Here is a 26,515-nt window from a genome sequence, read left to right as displayed (position 1 = left end):
TATATATATATAGTTCTATGGCTTTACCTACTGTGACCTACAGATATTCACTCCCAGTCCAAATTTTCTCCTGAGTTGATAATTCAATACAGGACATGTTGGTTGTTCGATTGAAACACACACACATGGACACCAGCACCCACACACCCCATATCTATCTATCTGTCTATTTATTGATTGATAAATCAATCATCTACATTTTCCTTCCAACTTCCTGAATATTCTTACCAAGGACCTTTGACGTTTTTAAATCTGAATATTTAATTCATACATATTGCAAGTGGATCAGTGTAATACTGTGAGTTCTCTGATATTTCTGACTAGATCCAATTCCTTAGTCTTTATTTGTCCAAGGCAACCTTTGTCCTAAATTTGGAGTCCTCTTTCAACATCATATGTGTAAGTACTTTTGTCTCATTTTAGGGCTACTTTGTCTTAATAAAATGGCTTGGCTTTTGTGGATGTTTTTTTTTTTTCTGAGACAGAGTCTCACTCTGTCACCCAGACTGGAGTTCAGTGGTGTGATCTTGGCTCACTGCAACCTCTGCCTCCCAGGTTCAAGTGATTCTTCTGCCTCAGCCTCCTGAGTAGCTGTGATTACAGGTGTCAGCCACAATGCCCAGCTAATTTTTTGTATTTTTAGTAGAGACAGGGTTTCGCCGTGTTGGCCAGGCTGGTCTCGAACTCTTGGCCTCAAGTGATCCACCCACCTCGGCCTCCCAAAGTGCTGGGATTACAGGTGTGAGCCACAATGCCTGGCCTGTGGATTTTTAAAATTGGCATCTGACCACCTTTTCAACACACACAGCTCCTGGTGTTCTCTCATGCATCTGTGTAGTTTTCTTTTCTTTTTTTTTCTGCCCACCTTTTCAACACACACATTTATTTACATAGATTCATTTTATTCATTTATTTTTTATTATACTTTAAGTTCTAGGGTACATGTGTACAAAGTGCAGGTTTCTTACATATGTATACACATGCCATGTTGGTGTGCTGCACCCATTAACTCGTCATTTACATTAGGTGTATCTCCTAATGTTATCCCTCCCTGCCGGCAACCCCACAACAGGTCCTGGTGTGTGAAGTTCCCCAGCCTGTGTCCAAGTGATCTAATTGTTTAGTTCCCACCTATGAGTGAGAACATGTGTTGTTTGGCTTTCTGTCCTTGTGATAGTTTGCTCAGAATGATGGTTTCCAGCTTCATCCATGTCCCTACAAAGGACATGAACTCATCCTTTTTTATGGCTACATAGTATTCCATGGTGTGTATGTGCCACATTTTCTTTATCCAGTCTGTCATTGATGGACATTTGGCTCGGTTCCAAGTCTTTGCTATTGTGAATAGTGCTGCAATAAACATACGTGTGCATGTGTCCTTATAGCAGCATGATTTATAATCCTTTGGGTATATACCCAGTAATGGGATGGCTGGGTCAAATGGTAGTTCTAGTTCTAGATCCTTGAGGAATTGCCACACTGTCTTCCACAAGTGTTGAACTAGTTTATAGTCCCACCAACAGTGTAAAAATGTTCCTATTTCTCCACATCCTCTCCAGCACCTGTTGTTTCCTGACTTTTTAATGATCACCATTCTAACTGGTGTGAGATAGTATCTCATTGTGGTTTTGACTTGCATTTCTCTGATGGCCAGTGATGATGAGCATTTTTTCATGTGTCTGTTGGCTGCATAGACATCTTCTTTTGAGAAGTGTCTGTTCATCTCCTTCACCCACTTTTTGATGGGGTTGTTTGATTTTTTCTTGTAAATTTGTTTAAGTTCTTTGTAGATTCTGGATATTAGCCCTTTGTCAGATGGTTAGATTGTAAAACTTTTCTCCCATTCTGTAGGTTGCCTGTTCACTCTGATGGTAGTCTCTTTTGCTGTGCAGAAGCGCTTTAGTTTAATTAGGTCCCATTTGACAATTTTGGCTTTTGTTGCCATTGTTTTTGGTGTTTTAGTCATGAAGTCCTTGCCCATGCCTATGTCCTGAATGGTATTGCCTAGGTTTTCTTCTAGGGTTTTTATGGTTTTAGGTCTAACATTTAAGTCTTTAATCCATCTTGAATTAATTTTTGTTTAAGGTGTAAGGAAGGGATCCAGTTTCAGCTTTCTACATATGGCTAACCAGTTTTCCCAGCACCATTTATTAAATAGGGAATCATTTCCCCATTTCTTGTTTTTGTCAGGTGTGTCAAAGATCAGATGGTTGTAGATGTGTGGTACTATTTCTGAGGGCTCTGTTCTGTTCCATTGGTCTATACCTCTGTTTTGGTACCAGTACCATGCTGTTTTGGTTACTGTGGCCTTGTAGTATAGTTTGAAGTCAGGTAGCGTGATGCCTCCAACTTTGTTCTTTTGGCTTAGGATTGTCTTGGCTATGCAGGCTTTTTTTGGTTCCATATGAACTTTAAAGTAGTTTTTTCCAATTCTGTGAAGAAAGTCATTGGTAGCTTGATGGGGATGGCATTGAATTAAATTACCTTGGGCAGTATGGTCATTTTCACAATATTGATTCTTCCTATCCATGAGCATGGAATGTTCTTCTATTTGTTTGTGTCCTCTTTTATTTCGTTGAGCAGTGGTTTGTAGTTCTCCTTGAAGAGGTCCTTCACATCCCTTGTAAGTTGGAGTCCTAGGTATTTTATCCTCTTTGAAGCAATTGTGAATGGGAGTTCATTCATGATTTGGCTGTTTGTCTGTTATTGTATAGGAATGCTTGTGATTTTTGCACATTGATTTTGTATCCTGAGACTTTGCTGAAGTTGCTTATCAGCTTAAGGAGATTTTGGGCTGAGATGATGGGGTTTTCTAAATATATAATCATGTCATCTGCAAACAGGGACAATTTAACTTCCCCTCTTCCTAATTGAATATGCTTTATTTCTTTCTCCTGCCTGATTGCCCTGGCCAGAACTTCCAACACTATGTTGAATAGGAATGGTGAGAGAGGACATCCCTGTCTTGTGCCAGTTTTCAAACAGAATGCTTCCAGTTTTTGCCCATTTAGTATGATTGGCTGTGGGTTTGTCATAAATAGCTCTTATTATTTTGAGATACGTCCCATCAATACCTAGTTTATTGAGAGTTTTTAGCCTGAAGGGCTGTTGAATTTTGTTGAAGGCCTTTTCTGCATCTGTTGAGATAATCTTGTGGTTTTTGTCTTTGGTTCTGTTATATGATGGATAACGTTTATTGATTTGCATATGTTGAACCAGCCCTGCATCCCAGGGATGAAGCCAACTTGATCGTGGTGGATAAGCTTTTTGATGTGCTGCTGGATTTGGTTTCCCAGTATTTTATTGAGGATTTTTTCATTGGTGTTCCTCAGGAATATTGGTCTAAAATTCACATTTTTTGTTGTGTCTGTCCCAGGCTTTGGTATCAGGATAATGCTGGCCTCATAAAATGAGTTAAGGAGGATTCCCTCTTTTTCTATTGATTGGAATAGTTTCAGAAGGAATGGTACCACCTCCTCTTTGTACCTCTGGTAGAATTAGGCTGTGAATCCATCTGGTCCTGGACTTATTTTGGTTAATTATTGCCTCAATTTCAGAGCCTGTTATTGGTGTATTCAAGGATTCAACTTCTTCTTGGTTTAGTCTTGGGAGGATGTATGTGTCCAGGAGTTTATCCATTTCATCTAGATTTTTTAGTTTAATTTCACAGAGGTGTTTATGGTATTCTCTGATGGTAGCTTGTATTTCTGTGGGATTGGTGTTGATAAAGGTATCATTTTTTATTGTGCCTTTTTGATTCTTCTCTCTTTTCTTCTTTATTAGTCTTGCTAGTTGTCTATCAATTTTGGTGATCTTTTCAAAAAACCAGCTCCTGGATTCATTGATTTTTTTGAAGGGTTTTTTTTTTTTTTGGTCTCTATCTCCTTCAGTTCTGCTCTGATCTTAGTTATTTCTTGCCTTCTGCTAGCTTTTGAATGTGTTTGCTCTTGCTTCTCTAGTTCTTTTAATGGTGATATTAGGGTGTCAATTTTAGATCTTTCCTGCTTTCTCTTGTGGGCATTTAGTGCTATAAATTTCCCTTTACACACTGCTTTGAATGTGTCCCAGAGATTCTGATATGTTGTGTCTTTGTTCTCATTGGTTTCAAAAAACATCTTTATTTCTGCCTTCATTTCGTTTTGTACCCAGTAGTCATTCAGGAGCAGGTTGTTCAGTTTCCATGTAATTGAGCGGTTCTGAGTGAGTTTCTTAATCCTGAGTTCTAGTTTGATTGCACTGTGGTCTGAGAGACAGTTTGTTATAATTTCTGTTCTTTTACATTTGCTGAGGAGAGCTTTACTTCCAACTATGTGGTCAATTTTGGAATAGGTGTGGTGTGGTGCTGAGAAGAATGTATATTCTGTTGATTTGGGGTAGAGAGTACTGTGGATGTCTATTAGGTCCTCTTGGTGCAGAGCTGAGTTCAATTCCTGGATATCCTTGTTAACTTTCTGTCTCATTGATCTGTCTAATGTTGACAGTGGGGTGTTAAAGTCTCCCATTATTCTTGTGTGGGAGTCTAAGTCTCTTTGTAGTCTCTAAGGACTTGCTTTATGAATCTGGGTGCTCCTGTATTTGGTTCATATATATTTAGGATAGTTAGCTCTTCTTGTTGAATTGATCACTTTACCATTATGTAATGGCCTTCTTTGTCTCTTTTGATCTTTGTTGGTTTAAAGTGTGTTTTATCAGAGACTAGGATTGCAACCTCTGCTTTTTTTTATTTTCCATTTGTTTGGTCGATCTTCCTACATCCCTTTATTTTGAGCTTATGTTTGTCTCTGCACATGAGATGAGTCTCCTGAATACAGCACACTGATGGGTCTTGACTCTTTATCCAATTTGCCAGTCTGTGTCTTTTAATTGGAGCATTTAGCCCATTTACATTTAAGGTTAATATTGTTATGTGTGAATTTGATCCTGTCATTATGATGTTAGCTGGTTATTTTGCTCATTAATTGATGCAGTTTCTTCCTAGCATTGATGGTCTTTACAATTTGGCATGTTTTTGCAGTGGCTGGTACCGGTTTTTCCTTTCCACGTTTAGTGCTTCCTTCGGGAGCTCTTGTAAGGCAGGCCTGGCAAAAGAGAGAATAATATGAATAGCTTGGAACCAATGAAAATATGGAGAATGGAAGATAGAGGAAAGTTGTTTCCCAAGTAAATTAAATAATTGATTAGGTACAGAAAAGTGACAAATAGATGAAAAAGATTTTATGATATCTAGTGTTGCTTATATTATCTGGTTTTATTTCTATATGTAAAATTGTGTTTTTCAATATTTAGTTCATTAATAGTAGTGATATGCACTAAAAATACTTAAGTAATTCTGTAATTTTGATGTAAAATTTGTGGATTTTTTCAGCCACAGCAAGATTTTGCAAAGTATATAGAAATGCATGTTATAGTTGAAAAACAATTGGTAAGTATATTCTGATTTATTTATGTCCCTTAATATTTGCAATGAGGGATTGTAATAATAAGTTGGAATAAATTTTTAACAAAAAAAATTGATAATTTTGCCTTAGCTCTGCATTAATGCACTTTAAATTATTAATATCAGTAGTAAATTGAGAATCAAATTTTATATCATGTTTAATTTTATAAATAGCAATGTAAAGAAAATAATTGCTACCTCTATAATAGTTTACAAATAGTTTTAGAATTATTATAGAAACTTGTGTGTATTCTAGAACTATATTGAATTTTAAAAATAATGCTTGACATTTTGGATATTATTTAAAAAGAAATAAAAGTTTCCCATCTGTACATTTTTTTGTAGACAGGAAAATAATGGCTTATACTGGGGATGAAAGGTGGTGATTAAGTATTTTAATGATAAATATTGTAAACTTGGGTAAAATAGGTGATCAATATGTTTATTTTTATTTATGTATGTATTTATTTATTTTTTGAGATGGAGTCTCACTCTGTCGCACAGGCTGAGTGCAATGGCATGATCTTGGCTCACTGCAAACTCCACTTCATGAGTTCAAGTGATTCTCCTGCCTTAGCCTCCCAAGTAACTGGGACTACAGGCACACACCACCATGCCCAGCTAATTTTTGTATTTTTAGTAGAGACGGAGTTTCACCACGTTGGCCAGGATGGTCTCGATCTCTTTACCTTGTGATCCACCTGCCTCAGCCTCCCAAAGTGCTGGGACCACATGTGTAAGCCACTGTGCCTGGCCAACTTTTTCTTTATTTTTTAAAAAATATTTAGCAATTCTGTGTCCTTTGAATTTCCATTTAAGACCACCTTATCCATTTCTGCAAAAAGGATGACTATATTTTGATAGAGACTGTGTTAATTCTATAGATCAATTCGGGAAGGATATTTTTTTCACAATTTGGAATACTCTAATTCATGATCATCATATATCCACCCCATTATTTAGATCTTCTTTGATTTCTCTCAGCAATATTTGGTAGTTTTTCAGTATATGAGTCCTTTGCTTTTTGTTAAATCTATTCCTATTTCCTAATCTTGTTTCTAATATGATTACTTTTCATATTTTCATTTTGATTGTTCATTTGGTAGTGTAAAAAAAGTTAATTGATCTTGTATCTTGTGATTTTTGCAAAAAATGTTTATTACTTGTAATTGTGTGTGTGTGTATTCCTTAGGACTTTCTGCATACAGGATAATTTTGTGATAAAACATAACTTTGTGTTAGCCTTTCCAATGTGAAGCCTTTTTATTTATTTTCTTGCAATATTGTGTTTGCTAGAACCTCCAGGACAATGATTAAGTGTAAGCTGAGAGAAGACTTGTGTTGTAGTTTCAATGTTTGTGGGAAAGCCATAGATTCACCATTTAATGTGCTAATAAATTAAATATTAGCTGCTGTGTTGTTGTCATTGTTATTGCTTTTATCAGGAGTAGGTGTTGAGTTTTGTGAAATGTATTTTCTGTTTCTGTTCAGATGACTATGGGAATTTTTGGTCATTATATTAGTTAAGTGTCTTACAGTAATTTAAAGTTCCAGTTGATCATGATGCATAATCATTTTTATATATTTCTGGCTTCAGCTTGCTAACAGTTTTCTTAGGTTTCCTTTCTATATATAGTGTAGTATACTTATTCTGGATGTTGGAAATCTGAGACCAGGGTAGCAGCATGGTTACATTCTGGTGAGGGCTGTCTTCCTAGCCTACAGATGGCCACCAAAAAGCAAGCTCTCTAGTATCTCTTCCGATAAGGGCACTAATCTCATCATGAGGGGCCCACCCCTATGACCTCATTGAAACCTTATGATATCCCAAATATACCATTTCCAAATACTGTTACAATGGGGTTCAGAACTTCAAAATATGAAATTTTGGAGAGAGATAATTTACTCCATAGAACTCCAGCCCTCACTTCCCCATATTCATGTCCTTCTCCCAAACAAAATGTGTTCATTCCATCCTAAGAGCTCCAACTCTAACATTTAAAGTCCAAAGTCTCATGTAAATATCATCTCAATCTGTCATGGGTGAGACAGGATGTACAATTCATACTGAGGCAAAATTCCCCTCCAGCTATGAAACCTGATAAGTAGAACTTTGTGTTCCACAGGGAGAAATAGGAAGGAAGCAAAGGGCCATGGTTTCCAAGCAAGTCTGAAAGTCTAGCAAGACAAATTTATTCAGATTGTAAGCCTCAAGAATAATGCTGTTTGACTTGATGCCCCTTTTCCAGGTCTACTGGGAGGGCAGTGTCACTTCCATGGCTGGGGTCGCTGGGTGGCCCTGCCAGCAAGGCTACAGGCAAAGGCCATCCAAACTGTTGAAATTAAGGCAGTGGCTCTGATCATCTCTGAATCACCTTCAGGGTATCTTTTCCTCTTCTCTATTATTAGTGCTCATTTTCAGCTCATTTCAGCTGTATCATTCCATCCTGTCAAATCTAAGAAGTCTGGCAGCCCTCCTTCATTGTGTCCTGTCTCTATCCCTTTCAGTTAAAACAGGCAGTGTTTTCACTCATATAATCCTATAAAGTTTTTGTCAAATGATTGTGCAGCCATTTCCTTAGTGTTCTCCTTAAAACAATCTTTGCAACAAAGATAGGCAGGAAATCTCCAAATCTTCAACTTTTGGTTCTGCTTTGCTTTACAGTCTCTCTTGAATTTATCTCTATCATTTTGCATTTCAGAGTAAGCAGTCAGGAGGCACAATGCCACTCAATGCTCTAACATCTTGCTTGGAAATCTTCTCAATTAAATATTCTATTTTATCACTCACAAGTTTTACCTCCAATAAAACACTAGAACATAGTTTACATTACCTGCATTTTATATATAGATATTTATATATAATATATATTTATAATAATATTACAAATAATATAATATTTATAATATATATAACATTGTGTTTTTTTATTATGTGTCATACTTTGTTGAAAACGGGACATTTTTAATATAATATAGTTGGGCAATTCTGAATCCTGAAAGCCTATCTTGAAATTGTTGTTTCTATTCTTCTGTTGTTTGTTTGTTTGTTTAGTGCTTTGCTGGAGCAATTCTGAAGACTCTGCCTCTCTAGCAGTGTGTCATCACTGATGTCTTTGCTTTTTTTTTTCAATTCCCGTTTTCATTTTTTGAGCCTGGATTCCTAGTGGTTGTCCTTGGGTTGGCATATCTTATTGACTGGTCAGAGTCTATGTTCCAACAACTTGTGAAAATAAGGCTTCCACTCTTTGCCAATGGATTTGCCTTTGTGTTGGAAAAAGTATTCAATATCCAGGCAGTTTTCACTCAGGCAAGTTTTACTTTCTGCGGGACTTACTCCCATCTCCTCTACTAGTGAGTCAGCCATGAACTTGTGCATAGCTTGGCCCTTTCCAATTTTCCCTGAGCATGGGTTCTACCTCGTATATATATGGAATATTCCTGACTACCATGACTGTATGGTTACTTTTGAGACCATTTTGGCTGTTGCATTGTCCACAATTTCATGCTAGGTTTCTGGCTAATCTTCTGGTCTGTTGCTTAAAATCACCAGTTTCCCAATCTGTGTTTAGATGTGATGTTGGCCTTCCCTGTTCATTTGCCACAGATAACTATTGTTTTTGACAATGTACCTGAGCATGTGGTCTCCCCGCTGTCACCTTCAAATCATATCATTCTACTTTAATAGGGAAGCTATTAGATTCCTGGCTTGAGCTGTTATGGTAGAATTCCCACAGGCTAGAGCTAGCTATGAGAGTGGGAACAGCTCAGCTAAAATGCCACAAATTCCCATTATTATTACTATTTTTTACCATAGCATTAATAGTTTTTCTTTAGTAAATTATTCTTAAAGTTTTGTATTCCTTTGGTCATTTTCCAGAATCTTGAAATGATTTTTGAAAATTTTGTCCTGTTTTATCTTTGTTTATTGTGCAAAGGATTTGCAGAGCTTATCGTTTTTACCATTTCAGGAGTCTCACTACATTTTCTAAGTTTATTTCTATGAATTTGCTTTTCATTGTCTTTGTAAACTAGATATTTTTAATAAAACATTCTACTCCTTGTCATAGTCACCTTTAGATCCCCTAGTCACTTTTCTTGACCCATGCCTATCTGCTTAGGCATTTGGCCTATCAAATGCCTATCTACCTAGGCATTTGTCCCTATCAAAACCTAATCCCCAGTATGATAGTATTAAGAGGTGGGATCTTTGAGAGGTGATTAGGTCATGAGGTCAAAGCCCTCATGAATGGGATTGATGTCCTTGTAAAACAGGTCTATAAAGTTTTGTTTGCCCCTTCCACTCTATGAGGACACAGCTAGAAGGTACCATCTATAAGGAAATGAGCCCTCATCAGACACCAAATCTACCAGTGTCTTGATCTTGAATGTTCCAACCTCCAGAGTTGTGAGAAATAAATGCTTTTTTTAATAAGCTACTCAGCTTGTGATGTTTTTGTTATAGCAGCCTGAATGGAGTAAGACAATCATGATTGCTCCACACATCTCAAATTCAAGGAGTAGAAAAGAAGTGTACTCTAAGATACTGCAAGTGTTTTAAGCAAGACATGTAAAGATATGCACTTTACCAGAATGCAAAATACCATGCATTCAGAAGCCAAAAATGTGAAGCTATTTTTAAATTTTACCATACTTATTTTTTACTGAAGTGTTTAGCATTTTGATGACTATCCCATATTTTAATAATACTCATATCATTTTTTTTATAGTTTTAATGTCAATGTACCTATTTCTTCCAGTGTCTTTACTTTTTAATTCCCTGATTTCTCTACTTCAATAGTATTGTTCATCAACCTGCCTCAGCCACTGACTTTCATCATCATATATTATACTTGAGGATTGCTATCACATTACTCTTCCCTACTCTTATATTCAAGCCTCTCAATCTTTGAATACTCCTTCTTATATTTCTCTTTCCCATTTCCAGACTTTAATATTTTATGCCACCAAGACATTTATCCATTAATTCTTCCAGTTTTGCATTGTCCCTTTCCATGTATTCAGTTCTTCCATTGAAAACCACATATCCTATGGTTTCATGATTAGTGTCATTCCCTATGATCACCTGCAACTCCCTTGCCATTTTCCCTTTAGTTGCCTCTCTGGAAAAACCTCAAACCTGGATAAATCCAAGTCAACAAATAATTTGTTCACAACTGCAATAAAGCACACAATGATTGGGCATGTTCTCATTTTAGTTCCATAAATCCTGAAATGTCATTATGCTCCCCACTGTCTTGCCTTGCTGACTCATATTTCGCTGATAAAAGAAATCAGAAGAGAACATCAACAAACTCTTGTCACTTTCTCAAACACTTAGCCTGGATATTTAATCATGTACTCTGTTTTCCTTGCCATTACCTCGAATGAGATGGTGCTCCAATCTAACACTAGAATTCCAAATGTGCACATTCACACTCAGCTCCTTAAGGATGTGGCACTAACAATTCTTGTCCACATCAATTCTTATTAGTTCTTGGCCATCAGCAAATAAGTATTCTCCCATATTAAAAACAAAACAAAACAAATAAGGAAAGATAATCGTCCTTCTCTCCAGCGAACATGTCAATGTTTTGCTTTCACTTACAATGCTTCTTAAAAGGGTCATGTGTATTCACTAATCCCAGTACCACTCCAAATATCTTTTCAGTCTAGTCTTATTTTCATTTTGATTCCGATTTCTATCCCCAAAATTAATTATGCTAAAGGACATTTCAACTAACTGAGTTTTAGAGTTCGAATTGGCTTTTATCAGCAATTAATGAACAAAGCATCATCCAGTCTTCAAAACAGGAGCTCCAGGCACGGCAGAAAAGTCACCTTTTATAAGGCAGCTTTATCAAAAACAAGGAAGAAGCATAGCACAAAAAAAGTGGATTGTTTAACATGAGATCACTCTGCTTGTGCGGGATAAAACAGAGGGAACGTCATTATATTGGCTCAGGTTGACTGGGCACCTTGGGATTGGTTGAGAGAATTTGTTTTGAAAACTGGACCATTTAGGGATTTGGCTATCATGTTTTCCTTGAATTCTCAGAAAGCCAGATCTTAGAAATAAACAACTTAAGTTTCAACGGTCATGTGGATTTTTAGTAGAGTGACTCATTTTGGGCCTGCCATGTTTTCTTTAACAGTTTCCACCTTTTGCCAGACTCTCAGTGATACCGAGCGGTTTGATCAAAATTTAACGCATTAGTGCCACTCTCAGTCATCATGATGCTGCAGTTTTTTATTTAGTCTCAGAGTGAAATTTTTAAATCACAATTTCAGGATCCATGGTTGATCTTTTCTGTTGCTCTCAACCTTGTTCTAGTTATAGAATTAGAGAGATCAACTGTTGTGTGGGGGATAGCTGCAAGCAAGCATTAAGATTCATGAGAGGAGGCAGTGCAAGCCAGAGACTACTAGAATAACTACTAGCAAAATTGTATCCAATAATTGGTCATAATTCTTGGTTATAGAAGTTCAATTTTTGACTCGAAGTCACCATGAGCCAAATCAACTAAAATAACAAAAGAAAAACAAAAGTTGATGGTTAGAACAAACGATTTTTTTCTTCTCTGAGTTCAGAAGGCAGTTAGTTGAAAAGATTTCCAGATCTGAGCTTAAAGCCTATTTTTTTCTGGTTTGCAGTTAGGTTGTCCCTGGTTATAGCACCAGGTGATTTGGTGAACTCTCTGAGTGTCTCGCACATTGGGCACAAAGGTTTTCTCTTAAGATTTACATCAAGTTGTCCAGCTCCAGTTTGTAGGGGCTCCAGTGATAAAGGTAGTTTTCGTTTTTAGTGATTCCAAGTCAGAAAAGTGCAGAAAACTGCAGATGTGAGTGTGAAGGGTCACACACAGATATTGGAGGAAATAAGAAGAATTCAGGATTCAGGTCAGTTTATAGGTGGGTAACAAAACCTCAAAAACAATGAACAGAGCTAGAATCTAATAAGAGGTGGGGGGACCAAGATGGCCGACTTGAAGCAGCTGCATTCAGAGGCTCCCATTGAAAAAAAGCTGTAAGAAGCTTGTGAATCCTTCAGCGGCAACCAGGGTATCCAGGTTCTTTCATCAAAATTGACTAGAATGCTGGCATGACCCAGGGAGAGAAGGAAGAGCAGTGTGGTGTGGCAGCCCACCTGACAACCACACGGGGAAGGGGAATCCCCTCTCCCCAGCCAAGGGAAGCATTGAGTGAGCACGCAACCCAGCTGGGGAGACTGTGCTTTTCCCACGGAACTGTGCAACCCATGGATCCCACTTGTGAACCCACGCCACTGGGGCCTAGTGTCTCAGCCATGGAACACGCAGATTCTTATAGCCTCTCAGCTGGAATATGCTTAAGCCTACCTAACTCCCCAGGGAGGGGTGGCCAGCACGGGCTGAGGCTGCCTGCTCTCTAAGCCATTTGAGCTCCTTCGGGGTGGGGCAGCAGCCAGCTCTGGGACTCGCAACTGCCTAACATGCTAAGCTCCCTGGGCGGGGAAAGGGCGGCACCCATTTCTATAGTCCCAGGCTGCTCTTTTCCCCTCCTGGAGCCAGAAAGGCTGGATGGCTTGTTCCCAAGACTTGTTCCCACTGCCCAACACACTGGCTGTGGCAGTATGCCGCCAGCGTGCCTCTCTAGGTCTAATCCCGACCCATCCTCCTCAGTGGGTGGGGCTTCCCTGCAGCATCTCCAATAACTCCAGCCAGAGGCTTAGGGACAGAACCCGGATCTCCGTGGGCCTGAGCCCCTAGGGGGAGGGGCAGCCCCAGTCTCTGTGGACCAGCAGAATTAGCCTCTCCTCTTGGTAGTTCTGAGTTATCCGAACAGCCCAGATGAATGGGTTTCTCTCTAGTAAAACACACCCTCTCCACCAAGGAACAAAGTCCTTCATTAAACAAGTCCTACTCCCCATGCCACACAACCGGGTGAGACCTTCCAAGAGGGGTTGTCAGACCTCCTATAGAGGAGTAATCCTACTGGCATCAGGTTGGTGCCCCTCAAGGTCAGAGGTCCCAGAAGAAGGAGCAGGCACCCATCTTGGCTGCTCTCCAGCCTTCTTGAGTGACATCTCCATGCACAGGAGAAAATCAGATGAATAAGGTCTGAAGTGAACCCCCAGCAAACTGCAGCAGCCCTACGGAAGAGGGACCTGACTATTGAAAGAAAAACAAGCCAAAAGCGGCAACAACAACATCAACAATAACAACAAAGGGCCCCCACAAAAACCTCATCCAAGGGTCAGCAGCCTCAAAGACTGAAACTAGACAAACTCACAAATATGAGAAAGAATCAATGAAAAAATGCTGAAAACCCAAAAGCCCAGGGAGCCTCTTCTCCTCCAAATGATCGCAGTGTCTCTCCATCAAGGGAACAGAACTGGCACAGAGGATCAGATGGAGTAATTGACAGAAGCAGGCTTCAGAAGATGGTTAATAAAAAACTATGATTAGCTAAAGGAGCATGTTCTAACCCAATGCAAAGAAGCTAAGAACATTGAAAAAAGGTCAGAGGAATTGCTAACTAGAATAATCAGTTTAGAGAGGAATATAAATGATCTGATGGAGCTGAAAAACACAGCATGAGAACTTCGTGAAGCATACACAAGTATCAACAGCTGAATTGACCAAGCAGAAGAAAGGATATAAGAGTTTGAAGACCACCTTACTGAAATAAGACATGCAGACAAGAACAGAGAAAAAAGAATGAAAAGGAATGAACAAAGCCTTCAAAAAATATGGGACTTCATAAAAAGACTAAACCTAAGATTGACTGGAGTATCAGAAGGAGATGGGGAGAATGGAAACAAGCTGGAAAACACACTTCAGTATATTGTCCAGGAGAACTTCCTTAACCTAGCAAGACAGGCCAACATGCAAATTCAGGAAATACAGAGAACACTGTTAAAGTACTCCATGAGAAAATCAACTCCAAGACACATAGTCATCAGAGTCTCCAAGGTTGAAATGAAGGAAAAACTGTTAAGGGCAGCCAGAGAGAAATGCCAAGTCACCTACAAAGGGAAGCTCATCAGACTAACAGCAGACCTCTCAGCGGAAACTCTATAAGCCAGAAGAAATTGGGAGCCAATATTCAACATTCTTAAAGAAAAGAATTTTCAACCCAGAATTTAATATCCAGCCAAATTAAGCATCATAAGTGAAAAAGAAATAAAAGTCTTTCCAGACAAGCAAATGCTGAGGGATTTCTTCACCACCAAGTCTGTCCTGCAAAAGCTCCTGAAGGAAGCACATAATATGGAAAGGAAAAACCAGTAGCAGCCACTGCAAAAACACACCTAAATATAAAGACCAATGGCACTACAAAGAAACTGCATCAACCAGTGTGCAAAATAACCAAATAGCACCATGTGACAGGATCACATTCACACATAGCAATAGTAATCTTAAATGTAAATGAGCTAAATGTCCCAATTAAAAGACACAGGCTGGCAAATTGGATAAGGAGTCAGGACCCATTAGTGGGCTGTACTCAGGAGACCCATCTTATGTGCAAAGACACACAGGCTCAAAATAAAGGGATGGGAGAAAAATTACCAAGTAAATGGAAAGAAAAAAAAATGGTTGTATTCCTAGTCTCTGACAAAACAGACTTTAAACCAACAAAGATCAGAAAAGACAAAGAAGAACACTACATAAGGGTAAAGGGAACAATTTGACAAGAAGAGCTAACTATTCTGAATATATATGCACCCAATACAGGAGCACCCAGGTTCATAAAGCAAGTTCTTAGAGATCTACAAAGAGACTTGGACTCCCACACAATAATAGTAGGAGACTTTAACACCCCACTGTCAGTATTAGACAGGTCAACAAGATAGAAAATTAACAAGGATATTCAGGAGTTGATATTAGCTCTGGACCAAGTGAACCTAGCAGATGTCTACAGAACTCTCTACCCTAAATCAATAGAATATACATTCTTTGCAGTGCCACATGGAACTTATTCTAAAATCAACCACATAATTGGAAGTAAATCACTCTTCTGCAAATGCAAAAGAACTGAAATCATAACAGTTTCTCAGACCACAGTGCCATCAAATTAGAACTCAGGATTAAGAAACTCACTCAAAACCACACAATTTCATGGAAATTGAACAACCTGTTCCTGAATGACTACTGGGTAAATAATGAAATTAAGGCAGAAATCAAGAAGTTCTTGGAAACCAATAAGAACAAAGAGACAACGTAACAGAATCTCTGGGACACAGCTAAAGCTGTGTTAAAAGGGAAATTTATAGCACAAAAAGCCCACGTTGGAAAGCTAGAAAGATCTCAAATTGAGTCTAACATCACAATTAAAAGAGCTAGAGAGGCAAGAGCAAAGTAATTCAAAAGCTGGCAGAAGACAAGAAATAACTAAGGTCAGAGAAGAATTGAAGGAGAGAGAGACATGAAAACCCCTCCAAAAAATCAATGAATCCAGGAGCTGGTTTTTTGAAGAAAATTAACAAAATAGACAGACTGCAAGCTAGACTAATAAAGAAGAAAAGAGAGAAGAACCAAACAGACACAATAAAAAAATCATAAAGGCAATATCACCACTGACCCCATGGAAATACAAGCTACCATCAGAGAATACTATAAACACCTCTATGCAAATAAACTAGAGAATCTAGAAGAAATGGATAAGTTCCTGGATGCATACACCCTACCAAGACTAAACCAGGAAGATGTTGAATCTCTGAGTAGACCAATAATAAGCTCTGAAATTGAGGCAGTAGTTAATAGCCTGGCAACCAAAAAAAGTGCAGGACCAGACAGATTCACAGCTGAATTCTACCAGAAATACAAAGAAGAGCTGGTACCATTCCTTCTGAAACTATTCCAAACAATTGAAAAGGAGGGACTCCTCCCTAACTCATTTGATGAAGCCAGCATCATCTTGTTACCAAAACCAGGAAGAGACACAACAAAAAAAGAAAACTTCAGGCCAATATCCCTGATGAACATCCATGCAAAAATCCTCAATAAAATACTGGCAGACCAAATCTAGCAGCACATCAAAATACTTATCCACCAAAATCAAGCCAGCTTCATCCCTGGGATGCAAGTCTGGTTCAACATACATAAATCAATAAATGTAATCCATCACATAAACAGAACCAAAGACAAAAACCATATGATTATCTCACTAGATGCAGAATAGGCCTTTGATAAAATTCAACATCCCTTCATGTTAAAAACTCTCAATAAACTAGGTATTGATGGAATATATCTCAAAATAATAAGAGCTATTTATGACAAACCCACAGCCAATATCATATTGAATGGGCAAAAACTGGAAGCATTCCCTTTGAAAACTGGTACAAGCCAACGATGCCCTCTCTTACTACTCCTATTCAACATAGTATTGGAAGTTCTGGCTAGGGCCATCAGGCAAAAGAAAGAAATAAAGTGTATTCAAATAAAAAGAGAGTAAGTGAAGTTGTCTGTTTGCAGATGACATAATTTTATATTTAGAAAACCCCATCATCTAAGCCCTAAAGCTTCTTCAACTGATAAGCAATTTCAGCAAAATCTCAGGATACAAAATCCATGTGCAAAAATCACAAGCATTCCTTTACACCAACAATAGGCAAACAGAGAGCCAAATCATAAATGAACTCCCATTTGCAATTGCCACAAAGAAAATAGAATACCTAGGAATACAGCTAACAAAGGATGTGAAGGACCTCTTCAAAGAGAACTAAAAGTCAAGGAAATAAAAGAGGACACAAACAATGGAAAAACATTCCATCCTCATTGATAGGAGAATCAATATCATGAAAATGGCCATACTGCCCAAAGTAATTTATAGATTCAATACTATTCACATAGAACTACCATTGACATTCTTCACAGAATTAGAAAAAACTATTTTAAATTTCATATGCAATCAAAGAAGATCCCATATAGCAAAGAAAATCCTAAGCAAAAACAACAAAGCTGGAGGCATCAAGCTACCTGACTTCAAACCATACTACAAGGCTACAGTAAGCAAAACAGCAAAACAGCATGGTATTGGTACCAAGCAGACATATAGACCAATGGAACAGAACAGAGACCTCAGAAATAACTCACACGTCTACAACCATCTGATCTTTGACAGTGCTGACAAAAACAAGCAATGAGGAAAGGATCTCCGATTCAGTAAATGGTGCTGGGAAAACTGGCTAGCCATATGCAGAAAACTGAAACTGGACCCCTTCCTTACACCTTATACAAAAATTAACTTAAAGTGGATTAAAGACTTAAATGTAAAACCCAAATCCATAAACACCCTAGAAGAAAACCTAGGCAATACCGTTCAGGAAATAGGCATGGGCAAAGACTTCATGACAAAAATACCAAAAGCAATTGCAACAAAAGCCAGAATTGACAAATAGGATCTAATTAAACTAAAGAGCTTCTGCACAGCAAAAGAAACTATTATCAGAGTGAACAGACAACCTACGGAGTACGGAGTGGGAGAAAATTTTTGCAATCTACCATCTGACGAAAGTCTAATATCCAGAATTTACAAGGAACTTAAACATATTTAAAACAAAAAAAAACAACCCCATCAAAAAGTGGGCAAAGGATATGAACAGACACTTCTCAAAAGAAGACATTTATCCAGCCAACAATCATGTGAAAAAAAAGCTCAACATCACTAATCATCAGAGAAATTCAAGTCGAAACTACAATGAGATACCATGTCACACAAGTCAGAATGGTGATTATTAAAAAGTCAGGAAATAATAGATGCTGGAGAGGCTGTGGAGAAATAGAAACGCTTTTACACTGTTGGTGGGAATGTAAATTAGTTCAGTTATTGTGGAAGACAGTATGGAGATTCCTCAAGGGTCTAGAACCCAAAATACCATTTGACCCAGCAATCCCATTACTGGGTATATACTCAAAGGATTATAAATCATTCTACCCTAAAGATACATGCTCACCTATGTTTATTGCAGCACTATTTACAATAGCAAAGACATGGATCCAAGTCAAATGCCCATCAATAATAGACTGGATAAAGAAAACATGGTATATATACACCATGGAATACTATGCTGCCTAAAAAAGGAATGAGACTGTGTCCTTTGCAGGGACATGGATGAAGCTAGAAGTCATCATCCTCAGCCAACTAACACAGGAAGAGACAACCAAACACTGCATTTTCTTCCTCATAATTGGGAGCTGAACATTGAGAATGCAAGGACACAGAGAGTGGAACAACACATACCAGGGCCTGTTGTGGGGTGGGGGCTGAGGGGAGGGAACTTAGAGGATGAGTCAATAGGTGTAGCAAACCACCATGGCACACATATACCTATGTAACAAACCTGCACATTCTGCACATGTATCCTGTTTTTATTTTTTAGAAGAAGAAATAAAGAAAAATAAAGAATCTAACAATGAGTGTATATACTCTGTTTCTGACACATGTTCTTTTTCTCTGTACAGCTTCCCCATTTCTACTAAAGATAATCAAAGAAAGACCATTTGGTTTGCAGAATAAATCTAGTCTCATTAAACTTGGCCTAATTATTATGTAAGTGCAGTGAGAAACATGTGTTTCTTTATGGTATAATTTTTCATGTTTATTTACAAATCCAAATTTTTTAGCTTCTTTATACAGTATAAAAACAAGATGTCAAAAGTATATTTTTTTGAACCACAAAGTATCTGAGATAGGTACCAATCAATTTAGAAAGTTTATTTTGCCAAGGTTAAGAACATGCCCTTTACACAGCCTTAGGAGGTCCTGATGACTTGTGCCCATGGTGGTTGGGGTACAGCTTGCTTTTATGGATTTTAGGGAGACATAATACATCAAATGATACATGTAAGATTTACATTGGTTCAATCTGGAAGGGCAGTAAAAATTGAAGCAGGGTCTTCCAGGTCATAGGTAGAGTTAAAAATTTTCTGATTGTTAAATGGTTGAAGGAGTTATTATCAATAGAAAGAAATGTCTGGTTTCCAATTAAGGGTTGTGGAGACCAAGGTTTTATCATGCAGATGAAGCCTCCAGGTAGCAGGGTTCAGAGAGAATAGATTGTAAATGTTTCTTATCAGACTTAAGGTCTGTGTTGTTGTCTTTTCCTGAATTCTAAAAAGCAGGAGGGTATACTGAGGCATGTCTGACCCCCACCCGTCTTCCCATCATGGCCTGAACTTGTTTTTCAGGTTAATTTTGGAATGCTATAGCCAAGAGGAAAGGTTCATTCAGATGATTGGTGGCCTTAGAATTTTATTTTGTGTTTACAGCTTACACATATGTTCAGAAATTGATGTTTCATCATTTGCCTTATTTGAAAATGATCTAGATAGTCCATAATTATCTATTCTTCAACTTAACTTAGCAAAACTTTAAAAGTGTAAATTACCAAAGATATTTAGGGAGCTATTTTTTTTAGTAAAGTATAACACAAAACAAAGCTATTCATCATTGAATTATTTTTCCTGTTTATGAATTGCATAATATACAGATAACATGAACTTATTATTTTAGGAAACCTAGGTAGAAAATGCTGACAACTCCAAAGACTTGTCTATTTTGGTAGCAGGACAAGCCGCAGACAAAACCCCTCAGACACCAAGTTAAAGAAGGAAGTGGTTTATTCAGCCAGGAGCATTGGCAAGACTCCTGTCTCAAGAGTGGAGCTCCCCAAGTGAGCAATTCCTGTCCCTTTTAAGGGCTCACAACTCTAAGGGGGTGTGCGTGAGAGGTTCTTGAATGATTGAGCAAGCAGGGAGTACGTGACTGGGGGCTGCATGCACCAGTAACTAGATCGGAACAAAACAGGATAGGGAATTTCACAGTGCTTTTCCCTACAATGCCTGGAATCTATAGATAATATAACCAGTTAGGTCAGGGGTCGATCTTTAACTGCCAGTCCCATGGTGTGGTGCCAGGCTGTCTGCCTGTGGATTTCATTTCTGCCTTTTAGTTTTTACTTCTTCTTTCTCTGGAGGCAGAAATTGGGCATGAGACGATATGAGGGGTGGTCTCCTCCCTTATTTTAAATAAACCAGCATGCTTTAACTAACTTTTCATTCACTGAAGTTATCCACAAACAAGTGTACATGAAAAGCATTTGAATTCATTCCCATATTTCTAGCAGTTTTAGGAATATTTCATTTATATAAACACTTATTTTCTTCAAGTCAATTAAATAGAGATCCTTAACATATATTAATGTTGGCAACACCATTTGAAGATAGAAAAATACCCTGTATATTTGACATACAAACATACATAAATACTACAAGGCATACATCAACATACACAGAAGCAGATCTTGCAGCTTTTAGTCTAAACTTTTAGCCACATGCCTGATACAGTAACACACAAAACTCACTAGTTCATAAAAACACATGCAAATCTGGATCAGAATTATATTTCTAATGGAACAAGATTATTCACCCAGATGGCTAAAACAGACTTTTAAGATTTTTTATTTGTCACTTTTCCAATTGTCCTCACCCTCTTCCTTTTTAGACAACAAATCTTCCAAATTTCCATTTCACTTCTCTATCAAACTATTTCTCTGAGGAGGCTATTTCTGCCCATTGTTGGACATTATGGGCTGTATAGACTTTCCTTAGTCTGAGGAAATGTGACATGGCAGCTTTAGTTAATGCCCCTCAAATAGAAATTCTCTAGTTTAAAACCTATCAATCCTTATATTTTTATGTTCTCTCAATCAAATTGTAGCACAAGTGAGGGCTTTACCAACAGATTTTGGCACCACAGCACATGCGGCTCCCATATCAAGGAGTCTGGAAACTTCTTTTGCCCTGACCATTTTACCTACTCTTATGCAAAAGACTTTGAGTCCCTATCAGTGAGTTGAGCCAGAGGACCCTTGTCCTTTTTTCAGTCTTGATCTCGATTAACCTACCTGACCATTGCCTCAAGTGGTTACAAGTCAGGTTTCTCATTGTAATCTCTGCCTTCTAGCTTAAAAAATTCTCCCAATGGATAAATAGGGCAGACTTGCTTAATGCCTTTTAATGTTAAGGAAGTAGCCAAGGTGTCCGTTTGGTCCATCCATCCCTTGGTAATGTTACATTAAAACTTTTGTTTTAACCCAATTAAGGTCCATTTTATTTATTCCATTTCTTGATAACAATCTACACATGGCTACTCTCATTTTGCATTTCTAAAGGGATGGCATTTAAGTATGATAAGGTAGAGAATTAACATTTAAAAGGCAGAGAATGTAGACTTCAGACCCAAATACTATCATTTGCTGAAATAAATAAGGGTGGGGGTAAAAGTCCATTAAGACAACATGATCATGAAAAGCATATTAAACATAAATACAGGCTTGATATGTAGATTTAAGCCAATGCCTTTTCTCCAATGTAAGAGTTTCTATGATTTTAGTCCTGGTGCAGGGAGGGAGGATCCCCTATACATGGAGATTTTATGCAATTTTTTCTTATAAAGAGGTCTCAAAATAACTGACTAGAGTTAGTCGTTGTGCCATAAAGGCATATTTTGGCTATATCACTGTCTTCCCAACCCAGTTTGTGTTTTTTAACTAGATTACTGAATTCAGAGTTAAACCTATTAACACGGAGGGCAGAAAAAGAATTTTCTACATCTGGGCTCAACATGCATAGACCAGAATGTTTTAAAAATAGTGCTTTTAATCTTACCTTATAGTCAGAGGCTGGTTCATTCTTTTTCTATTTATAAAATTGATTTGCAGTCCTTTCACGATTTTTTTTTGACAAAATACTTTGGGGATGGTTTCTTGGGATTTTCTAGTAGAACAGTGATGCCTTTAGCCACTGCTCTGAGCTCAAGATCTTGACCAAGATATAAAGGTGGTTAAAGAAGCACATCTGATTGATTTGAGGGCCTAACTTCACAAGGCATTTATCAACCTTTATTTTGTTCTTTGAGGAGGGAAGTCAACTAAGTGAAAATGTTAGTAAGCAGAGCAAGAAAGAGAGGGACAATAGAGGTTTCATCAGTCTTACAGTCTTTTGTAAAGAATATTTTAGTGAAGCTATTTTAGAATCCTGAGGTCTTATAGAAACTACTTCATATCAATGAAAATAGGCGTACAATTCTCTATGCCTAATTTGGGAGTGCTTATTTTCATGTGCACCTCTTAGGTGGATGATTTTGTTCAGTTGTAACATTCCTCATAAAAGCCATTGCAATTCTAAATTATGTTTAGTAAGGTTTTGCCATTTTTTTTGGTAGATACTTACAGCTTCCAGGAACATACATTTTGAGCATAAGAGAAGCAGGTATACCAGAAGATAGAGTACTGGATACTTTAGAATGTAAAGATCCCATTCTTGTATTGTGTCTTGGGTTTCTTGGAGCTGAGAAAAAAAAAGCCCAAGATGGTAGTGCTACACTGCTGTGTTGTGTGATATTTTATAGTGTTCTTCACTGAACGGAAATTTTTCTTGAAGCTGGCAAGTGGCAAGTGCACAGTGTCAAGCTAACCCATTCTGTCACCAACTTAACCTAACACAGGAATCTTAGTTTTAGGTGGCAGACACTTTGACAGCTTTTAAGTATTTGATCCATGCCCATCAGTCAAGTTGTGGCTCGGCTCTGATATTCCTTTGACCAATCTAGTCAATGATTTTCCTTACCTTTGCATATAAGACAAGAAACAAGGAGGAGAGAAACAAAATCCCTGTGAATGTGGCAACAGCTATCCTTTACCTCTAAAGCTTCAGCCCTTGTCTGTCTAATGGAGCACCACAAAACACACAAAGGTCATATGCTTTGCTACAACACAAAAGGACCTTGAACTGGAAAGCCAAAACTATCAGGGAGCTCAACGAAGAGAGTAGAGCTGAAATTCAAGAGGAACTTACTGACAAATTCTGGGTTTGGTGAGGAAGGCAGAGAAGTCTAAAGGAGCCAGAAGTCACCTCACCTGCATACCTAATGGGATACAGGGATAGCCACAAGCCTCCTTCAGATACCACCTTCAAAGACTGTCAAAGAGCAGAATCCTAACAAGCTGAGTTTCAAAGATCTAACTGATTTTCAATACAATTCATGAACCAGGCAGCACCCAGTAGACATAAGTTGTGTCAGGTAGACTTATCAGAAATGAGGAAACAGCAATAGTGCAAAAATAGACTTGTTAGCATCAGGCTACATTCTTTATATGGGTTAAAGCAGAGAAGACATTCTTATCATGCTAACTTAGATTAACTGGGCCCCTTTTGATTGGTTACTGAGTATGTTCTGTTTTTTTGAAAACTGGCCTGCTTGGCTATTATCTCTCCCCGGATTCTTGAAAGGTCAGATCTTTCAATTAAACAACTTAGGTTTTAGTTTATTGACATGAAACTTTGGCTTAAGTCACCCCATTTGAGGCCTTACATCCTTTTTTTTAATTGTAAATGTTATAATTATATTTCAATATTTAGTTGTTAAAATCAAAGTTGAAAACTGTTTAGATGCATGGGATTTTCAAGTGGGGAGTGCTCTGCTCTTTCTTTGGGTAAGCTCTGTATCTTTATATTTTTGTGGTGGGGGAAAAGCACTATTAATTAAATATGTGGTTGGAGTATTAATTGGGGACATTAAAATATTACATTTAATCTCCCTCTTTTCAGGAGTTGTTCTCTTTCCAAAGGCCCTTTATTATAACCTGCTTATAGTGGAGAGATGTACCACTGATCTCCTTGAAAAGAGGAGAAGATTTGGAAGTTCTAACTGCTTCTTTTTTGATGTTGTTTTTAAAAATCTTTATTGAAATGTAATTTATATTTTATGATGTTAAAATATGTGAAATGTAAAATTCCATGGTTTTTAGTATATTTACAGATTTGTGCAAACAATAATGACAATAATCTAATTTTAGAATATTCATCACCTTATAAAAAGACTTTGTGTCCATTAGCAATTACTCCCAATCCCTCTGTCCCTACTTTCCTGTACCACAGGCCAAGCAATCACTAATTTACTTTTTGACTATACAGATTTTTCTGTTTTGCACATTTCATTTAAATGGCATCATGCAATATGAAATGATTTATGACTTTATTTTTTCATTTACCATAGTGATTTTCAGGTTTATACATGTTATGGCATGGATTAGTACTGCATTTCTTCTAACTGTAAAATATCCTATTGTATCACAATTTGATTACCTATTCATTAGTTGATGGGCATTTCACTTTTTCCACTTTTAAGCTATTATGAATAACATTGCTATAAACATTTGTGTACAAGTTTTTGTGTGGCCATGCATTTTAACTCATATTGGGTAGGTGTGAAGAATGAGAACTGTGAATTTTTGTATTATAAGATAACTCCATTTCACATTTGACAAACTGTCTTCAAAAATGGTTGCTCCATTTTATATTTCCATCAGCATGCATAAGAATTCCAATTTCTTCACATCCTTACCAACACTTGTTAATGTGTGTCTTTTGCATTACAGTGATTCTAATGGATGTGAATTTGTTTCTCCTTGTGGTTTTGATTTACATTTCCCTAATACACAATGAAGTTGAGAATATTTGCATTTGTGTATTAGTCATTTGCATATCTTATTTGGAGAATGTCTATTCATATTATTTACACATGTTTTAATTAGGTTGCCTTTTTGTTGTTAGTTGTAAGTGTTCTTTGTATATTCTATATACTAGATCTTTATGGGATGTATATTTTGCAAATATTTTTACCATTTCTGAAGGTTGTGTTTTTGTTTTCTTGATGGTGTCATTTGAAGCAGAAAGTTTTTAATTTTGAAAACTTAATCTTTCTCCATTTGATTTTCTTGGATTCTTCTTCAACTATTAATTGACTATAAATGTTAGAATCTATTTCTGGGCACTCAATTTCACTGATCTGTAAATCTAATAAAAGGCCAGTAACAAATTGTCTTGGTTACTGTAGCGTATAGTTAGTTTTGAAACTGAGATATGTGGGTCCTCCAACTTTGTTCTTACTTAAAATTGTTATGGACATTCTGAATAATTTTCATTTTTCTGCGCTTTATTTCTGGATCATGATCCATGGGCACTTAAAAAGAATGCATATTTGCTGTTTTATAGTGAAATGTGCTATAGATATCTATTGCCTTATAATTTTGTTATAGTCTTCAATATCTCTGTTGATTTTTTTGCCCAGGTATTCTATTATTGAAAGCTGTTTACTTAAGTCTTTAAATATGATTGTTAAATTTTCTATTTCTCCCTTCAATTCTGTTATTTTTTGCCTTGTGTAATTCTCTGGCTCTGTTTTTGGATGCATACATGTTTATAATTTTTATATCTTCCTGATAGACATCCTAGCTCTCTTATTAGTGCTGTTTGTATGGTATATCTTTTAAGTTCCTTTACTTTTAGGTGAATTGTATCTTCAGAAATGTACTATGTCTCCTATACACACATCTAAACATTCTGGTTTAGAGCTAAACTTTTCTTTTAATAATTATTATAATTATTTTATTGATAGTAGAATTATACCTTTTTATAATGTTTAAAATTTTTAAATTTCTATGGAAAAAATATAAAATCCAATTCATATTTTTCAGTTTTTATACTGAACATATAACATATAATTTGTATAAGAAAACAATGTCTAAAAACTAATATGTTTGTAATTTAAATAATTTATTACTTCACCAAATTGAATTTTAAATGAAACAATAACAATCATTAAATGTTGAGCAATATATATTTATATCTAAAAGATAATTATATTTTACAGTATAATCATATGGGGTCTGATACAACTGTTGTGGCTCAAAAAATTTTCCAGTTGATTGGATTGACGAATGCTGTAAGTGTTTGCTTCTTAGGACTTTTGCCCTTCTTGTGTTACTAAAATAATTTCTACACCTCATTATGACACTACATGAATCCACATGTTGTGTGGTGTAGGGGAAATTAAGTTTTATTTTAAATTTTACTTATCTGAAGTGGGAATAATAATAATTCTATGCACCTAATTTGGTTACTGTAAGACTTAAATTATATAAAGCATGGGGTATGGGGCTTCCTTAAATGCAAGCATTATAAAATCTCAAGTATTACTTTTATTATTAGTAACATTTTAAACTTACTAATCTACTTTAAAAGATGAAATGCA

At 37.0% G+C, this 26,515-nt stretch overlaps 1 protein-coding gene across 1 annotated transcript in view; it reads left to right on the top strand.

The window, feature by feature from the left end:
• The window catches only part of ADAM2 (ADAM metallopeptidase domain 2), a 93,971-nt gene that overhangs the window by 23,278 nt on the left and 44,178 nt on the right, over window positions 1-26,515 (top strand). The window contains exons 7-8 of the mRNA XM_024251160.3: window positions 5,366-5,422; window positions 26,135-26,206. Of these exons, the coding sequence (XP_024106928.3) occupies window positions 5,366-5,422; window positions 26,135-26,206 (129 nt within the window). The remainder of the gene's footprint in view (window positions 1-5,365; window positions 5,423-26,134; window positions 26,207-26,515) is intronic.

The sequence above is a fragment of the Pongo abelii genome, chromosome 7 (assembly GCF_028885655.2).
Source record: "Pongo abelii isolate AG06213 chromosome 7, NHGRI_mPonAbe1-v2.0_pri, whole genome shotgun sequence".
NCBI lineage: Eukaryota > Metazoa > Chordata > Mammalia > Primates > Hominidae > Pongo > Pongo abelii.
The sequence above is the reverse complement of the archived record's forward strand: the minus strand, read 5'-3'. Positions and strand labels throughout refer to the sequence as shown.